This window comes from Leucopleurus acutus, assembly GCF_964270905.1.
Source record: "Leucopleurus acutus genome assembly, chromosome: 15".
NCBI classification, from domain to species: domain Eukaryota; kingdom Metazoa; phylum Chordata; class Mammalia; order Artiodactyla; family Delphinidae; genus Leucopleurus; species Leucopleurus acutus.
In genome coordinates, this window is record NC_139157.1 from 2,470,092 (window position 1) to 2,476,557 (window position 6,466).

General features: G+C 52.0%; 1 protein-coding gene across 1 annotated transcript; it reads left to right on the forward strand.

The window, feature by feature from the left end:
• Positions 1 to 290: 290 nt before the first annotated feature.
• On the forward strand, positions 291 to 1,244 carry GPR31 (G protein-coupled receptor 31; the record flags this gene model as incomplete). Its single annotated transcript, XM_082855536.1, has 1 exon — positions 291 to 1,244. The coding sequence occupies one exon, from the start codon at positions 291 to 293 to the stop codon at positions 1,242 to 1,244; it is 954 nt and encodes a 317-aa protein (XP_082711662.1).
• Positions 1,245 to 6,466: the final 5,222 nt, after the last annotated feature.

The following is a 6,466-nucleotide window of genomic DNA, read 5'->3' on the forward strand; positions in this document are numbered from 1 at the left end:
TGGATGGAGAGCCGTGCTCACGCGGACACTCTCAGGACACCAGGGCTTCAGTTTAATGCCAGATGTGGGAAGTGAAACACAATTTCCCTGCTTTCGGGGCAAAACAAAACTGCAAGAGGTTTTTTCCCTCTGCCCCGATCCTCTTTCCACAGACAAATTTTAGTTTGCCTTTGACTTCATTCGATGCTGGTCAGCGTGCTTTCTGTCCTTCTGTGGGAAAGAGAACGAACTCGGGCCTGCGTCCCTGTGCTCCGCTGCGTCAGGCTCGGCCGCGGCGGAGACTTGGCCACATGCTGCCACCCAACTGCTCGGTGGCGCACAGCTACGCGGCGGAGGTGAGCACGGCCTTGCTGCTGCTGCTGGAGTGTGGCCTGGGCACGCTGGGCAACGCCGTGGCGCTCTGGACCTTCTTCTTCCGTCTGAAGGTGTGGAAGCCCTACGCCGTCTACTTGTTCAACCTGGTCCTAGCAGACCTCCTGCTGGCTGCCTGCCTGCCCTTTCACGCTGCCTTCTACCTGCGGCAGAAGACCTGGGGCTTGGGACGTGCGTCTTGCCAAGGGATGCTCTTCCTGCGGTCCCTGTGCCGTGGGGCGGGTGTCGCCTTCCTCACCGCCGTGGCCCTGGACCGCTACCTCCGGGTGGTCCACTCGCGGCTCAAAGTCAACCTTCTGTCCGTGCGGGCGGCCTGGGGGATCTCGGTCCTAGTCTGGCTCGTGACGGCAGCCCTCACTCACCAAAGCGTGTTCCTCTCTGAGGCCGAGTGCCCCAGTTCTGAGCCCAGGACGGAGTCCTCCTTCAGCCTCGTCTGGCAGGAAGCGCTCTCCTTCCTCCAGTTTATCCTCGCCTTCGGCCTCATCCTGTTCTGCAGCGCCGGCGTCATCAGGACTCTCCAGAAGCGGCTCCGGGACCCACACAAGCAGCCCAAGCTGCAGAGGGCCCAGGCGCTGGTGGCCATGGTCGGGGTGCTGTTCACGCTGTGCTTTCTGCCCAGCTTCCTGGCCCGCATCCTACTGGCCATCTTCCGAGGGGCGCTCAGCTGCGGGGTCCTGAGCTCCATGGTCCACGCCGCCGACGTGACCGGCAGCCTCACCTACCTGCAGGGCGTGCTGAACCCCGTGGTGTACTGCTTCTCGAACCCCGCCTTCAGACGCTCCTACCACAAGCTCTTCTACACCCTCACCCTCAGGGCCCGAAAGCAGGAAGCAGAGGCTCCGGGCTGTGAGCTCAGAGATTCTTACTCCTGAGGATGGCCAGCTCCCCACCTCGCGTCCACGACAGCTACCCGGGGGGCGCTGAGCCGTCACGACGGTTAGTTAAGATTCTGCACTACAAGCTTGAACGCAACTCAGCAAGTGTCACTGCTGTTTACCAGGATTCCCTTCAGCTATTTTGTGTTGCAGAGCAGTTCATCAAAATGAGAGAGCAGAGCCTCCTTTACACAATTCCCATGCAGGTTCAATCACTAAATGACTACGACACAGTCATAGCTGGAAAAAGATGCTGTGGTGGACCGGTGACGTGGAAGGTGGTGGACCGGTGACGCGGAAGGTGGTGGAAGGCGGTGTTGCAGACGCGGTCCTGACTCTGTTCGGTGTTGGCAAGTCACTTTATCCTTCTATGCTTGAATGAAAAAAATGCAAAAACTCTATGCTCTTTTTCTACCTACTGCACAGACTTGTGGCAACTGACATGGGGAAGTGGGGCTTTGGGTCTAAAAACAGGTTCCGCAGGGTGTAAGTGTCCTGAGCTCAGTTCTTCACAACTGATGGTAAACTTGAGCTTCACCTGCACAGATTTTACACATTACATCCAGGACAACACAGTCAGTGCCCTCGTTTATTATAAGGAATACTTTCCTACTAAACGTCTCAAAATTGCTTCTAGTACTTTTTTTTAAGTTTGAATGTCTGAATACTTTTGGAACTCAATCTGCTTCCCCTGCTCTAAAAAAAAATCACTGTACTTTAAGCCTCCTGGGAGAAACACACAGTATGAGATACCAATTTGCATGTGAAATGGTGATTTCCACCCAATGGCAACTCCTGAGGACAGCAGCTAGGGACCAGCCCGGGTGCAAGGCCACTGCAGGGAGGGTGGGCGCAGCCCCTGGACACCAACAAGGGCTGCATCTTTTCCTCTCACTCTTCTTAAATTATGTCCCGAATTTGTAGCTCATGCTGGTGACAAAGGATTTAGAAAGTCCGCTTCCTGTCTGCCTTCTCTCTCACTCTCTGTTCAAGGTGGTTGTGCTCTCCCCCAAAGGGACTCACCGGGGTCTGCGTGTAATACAGGGTCCCATGCAGCCCACACCAGGCAGCCTCACCTGGAGCTGCACCTGTACTGCCCCCAGGGAGAGACCTCTGCTTTTCCCAGGAGGTAGTCCTACGATAGCTGTAATAGTTAAGGTTAAAACTGCTGGCATTAGGCAATAGAAAAGGGCAAATCCTCACCCTCTCCCGGAGCTGTTTGCCTCCCGGGTAGGTTCCTTTTACCAGAACCAGACTTGAAATGCGGTGTGACCCCCACTATTGTGCTTCTGAAGGATGTAGACCCTGTTGACACCAGTATAATGTGCCCAGTGTCCCCAGGGGAGTGAGGGTCCCATCAGCAGCATTGTGCTATTTTCTCGGGTTTTATTTCCTCCTTAGTGAACAGAATTTCAAAGGGCTTAGAAGGGAAATGTGACCAGATGAGATGCAAAGAGGTCAAATAAAATTCTCTGATGGGAACATTCTAGGCTGTGTTTCTTCCCTTTCAAAGAAAAGAAATGTCTCCATTTTTCTTCCTTTGATCTTACTGCATATACAATTTTTAATGATCCTTTTAAAAAAATCCAACATTTAATATAAATATTTTCCATATTATGATAAATTCCCCGTAAGCATTACTGATGACCTAATCATCTTCCCAGAAGCTGTTTCTTAACCATTTTCCTGCTGATGACATTTAGATTCTTTACTCCCTACACAAGTAAATTCCACACCCTGAAAGCATGTACCCATTTACAGACATCAGGCGCCCTTAGGTGGGGCAAAGCCAGCTCATGTGGTTGTCTAGACAGGCCTGCTGGCGAACACTGGACACGAATGCTTCCCACGCACGGTCGGTCCTGCCTGGCTCCCTCCGCGATGCTACGGCCAGCGGCTCTGCCTGGTGAAACGGGGAGGTCTCCTCACAGCATTACTGCCTCTCGGGCTCTTACTGACCTTCTTCTGGACTCGCTGTGGGATCCAGGAGCTCCTGAAACCCCCCATGTCTCGGCTAACCCCGGGGTGGCCTGACTCGGTTGATCTGGGAGACATGGGTAGGTTCAAAGGCCCCTCATTAATCCCATTACTGTGCAGCCAGGGCTGAGAGTCCCTGGGTTACTGGCCACGGTCAGGGCCTTTGGGTCAGTATCCTGCTTGGTCACTTCCCTGCTTTGTGACCTGGGACAATTCACCGAACCACTCTGAGCTTTCCTCTTCCATAAAATGGGGATAATAACAACAGACCGTACGGGATTATTGTGGAGACCAAATAATACATAAAACTCTGTTGGGCACAGAGCCTGTACACGACCATATTCAGTGGGTGTTACTTTGCTGTTTCCAAGCGATAGGTTTATTCCCTGATCTTTGTTTATGTCTCCAACAGTCTGTGGGCCCTTTGCAGAAACAGTTTTTCGCCAGTGCACCCTCAACACAGAGCCTCGTGGACTGGGTGTCAAGCAGTTCTGCTAGGTCAAAGCTTTATTACTATTCTTTCTTCCTAGTAATTCTTTTCTGCATATTTTCCAAGGATTCTGTGGAAAGGACGATGCTTTGTAGTAGAAGCTTCAGGACCCTCTGAACACCCATCTCTGAGGATGTTTTGGTCACCCTGTCCTGTCACTCCCGTCAAAGACACCAGCTCTGCACTCAGACAGTTGTCTTCTTTAAAGACGTAGAGTGACAAGGTTCTCGACTTCTCCAAATTATTTTCTCTGAGAAAAGGAAAAGACTCAAAATGAAAGTGTGATTAAAGAGTACACGATGGGCCCCAGAACCACAACTATGTGCTCCCAGTAGCAGATTTTGGTTTCTTTTCCCGTGTGACTCGCTTCTTGTAAGACAGCAGGTACCCAGCCCTGGCTGCCAGGCTTGCAAATCTCAGAACTGTCTTAATCCCGACATATTCAGGAGCCCAGATCTTCATGTGAGTGGTGCATTTCTCTCCCTATTCAGGTAATGCCATCCCTGTTTCAAAATCCTGGTCATCTACGCCTTTTTCTTTCCAAAATCCAGCAGAGGCCACTGAGCCCTCCCTGCACACACCCTGCAGGTGCCGGTGTGCTGTCTAGGACACTCCAGTCTCTGTCCTGGGAATCCCTACCCGCCACTCAGGTCCAGCCTCTGGGACCTACCTCTGACATGCCCCAGCCAGACCCCAGCATAGCACCTGACTCAACCCAGCCCAAAGGCCTCCCGTGGACCTCACGTCTGCTCTCCCCACCCAGTCAGCTCCTTGCACGGGGCCTGGCACACAGTAGACGCTTAATAAATCTGTGGAATAAACACATAAACAAATCAACCAGATTTAAAGTTTAAAAGTTCACTTTATCCACTATTTAATAGGTTTTTTTTAAAAAAAAAATTCACTTTGAAACACTAGATCCAGAGGCAAACTTAAAATTGTATCGTAAAGAATCTTCTAGGGAAACAATACAAAGGAAAATATAATTTTCACATTTAATGGAGAAAAGTTTTTCCTCTATATTTTCATAATAACTTCTGCCAAGAATTCAGGCAACGATTTTGATTTATCTAAGGGTCGGGATGGTGAACGGATACCATGCTTGGCCGTGGCCTCGGTGGGAACTGGGAAATGCATCACGTGCCTCTCAGAGGCTTCCCGAGCACACCGCCCGTGCTCACGGGAACACCCCCTCCACAAACAACAGTCACCCTCAAAATGTCTCTTTTATAAAACTGGGGTAAAATGTACGATCTTACCCGTTTTTAAGCATACAGTTCAGCGGCATTAAGTACCTTCACACCATTGTGCAACATCGACACCATCCATCTCCAGAACGTTTCTATCGGCCCAAACTGACACTCTGCCCCCATTAAACACTAGCTCCCCTGCCCCTCCCCCAGCTCCTCCCTCACCCCCTCCTTTCTGTCCCTATGGATTTGACTCCTCCAGAAACTTCACATACGTAGAAGCAGACAGTACTTGGCTTTTTTCTTAATGATTATTTCGCTGCACATGACGTCCTCGGATTTCGTCTATGCTGCAGCCTGTGTCAGTCTTTCCTTCCTTTTTAAGGCTGAATAATCATCCACTGCACAAGTGCACTGCGTTCCATTTATCCATGGGTGTCAGTGGACACGTGGGTTTCTTCCTGTTCTTGGCTGTCGTGGCTAACGCTGCTATGAACATGGGTGTGCAAATATCTCTTCAAGACCCTGGTTTCAGTTCTCTTGAGTCTATACGCAGAAGAGGAATACTGGGTCATATGATAGTTCTAGCTTTAGTTGTTTGAGGACCCTCCACACTGCCTCCACAGCGGCTGCACCGGTTTCCACTCCCACCAACAGTGCAAGGGCTCCAATTTCTCCACACCCTCGCCAACACTTGTTGTTTTCTGGTTTTGTTTTTTCTTTGTTTGTTTGTTTTTTAGAGTAGCCATCCTAATGGACGTGAAGTAGAGAAATGCTTCTTTGAAAATCGGGAAATGCTTGATAACGTCAGAGACTAAGAAGAAGACATCCCTGTGCCCGGATCCCGGAGCACCAGACCCAGGCCCACCATGAGTTCGTTTGTGGCTGCACTGTTCTCTAACCCACCGAGATCTCACACAGTGTCTGTCTCTAAGGCTCTTTTTCACTGAAACCATAGGCCTGAGGACAAGTGCACCGGGGATGGTCAGAGAAGCCGTCCCCTGGATGCAGAGTCGCGCCACTCCTCTCCCAAATCCCAGCCACAGACGCCGGACATGCGCTCGGCTCTGAAGTCAGGACCAGACAGGCTGCCGTCCGCTGGGAGTCCTTCGGCCTCGGCTGGAGTTCAGCCCTGCTGCTGTTTGGCCAGGGGACCTCAGGCACGTCACCTTGTGGAGGTTACGTCTTCATCTGAAAAGTGAGGGCGACGACCCTCTCCTGGAAGGATGGCTGGGAGGACGGCTGACCACCCAGGGCCATGTCCTGACCCATCCACGCTCGATGTCACGGGGTCTTCAGTGAAGGGGCCCCTGCGGGACAGCAGTCTGTGGGCTGTGATCAGAAGAAAGGAGAACCGGGACGTGCGAGGCGCCGTCCCACTTCACACCCTTCCCCTCCCCCCACCCAGCACCCACAGCCCAGTCTCTGTCCGCCTCTCGCTGCCGCACACGCCAGCCCGGCCCCGTGGCCTCTCCCTCTCACGCGGGGTTACAGACGCTCCTCCGTGGTCCGGGCTCTTTTATCTTCTCTTCCTCTGTAATCCAACAGGCTTTCCACTAATC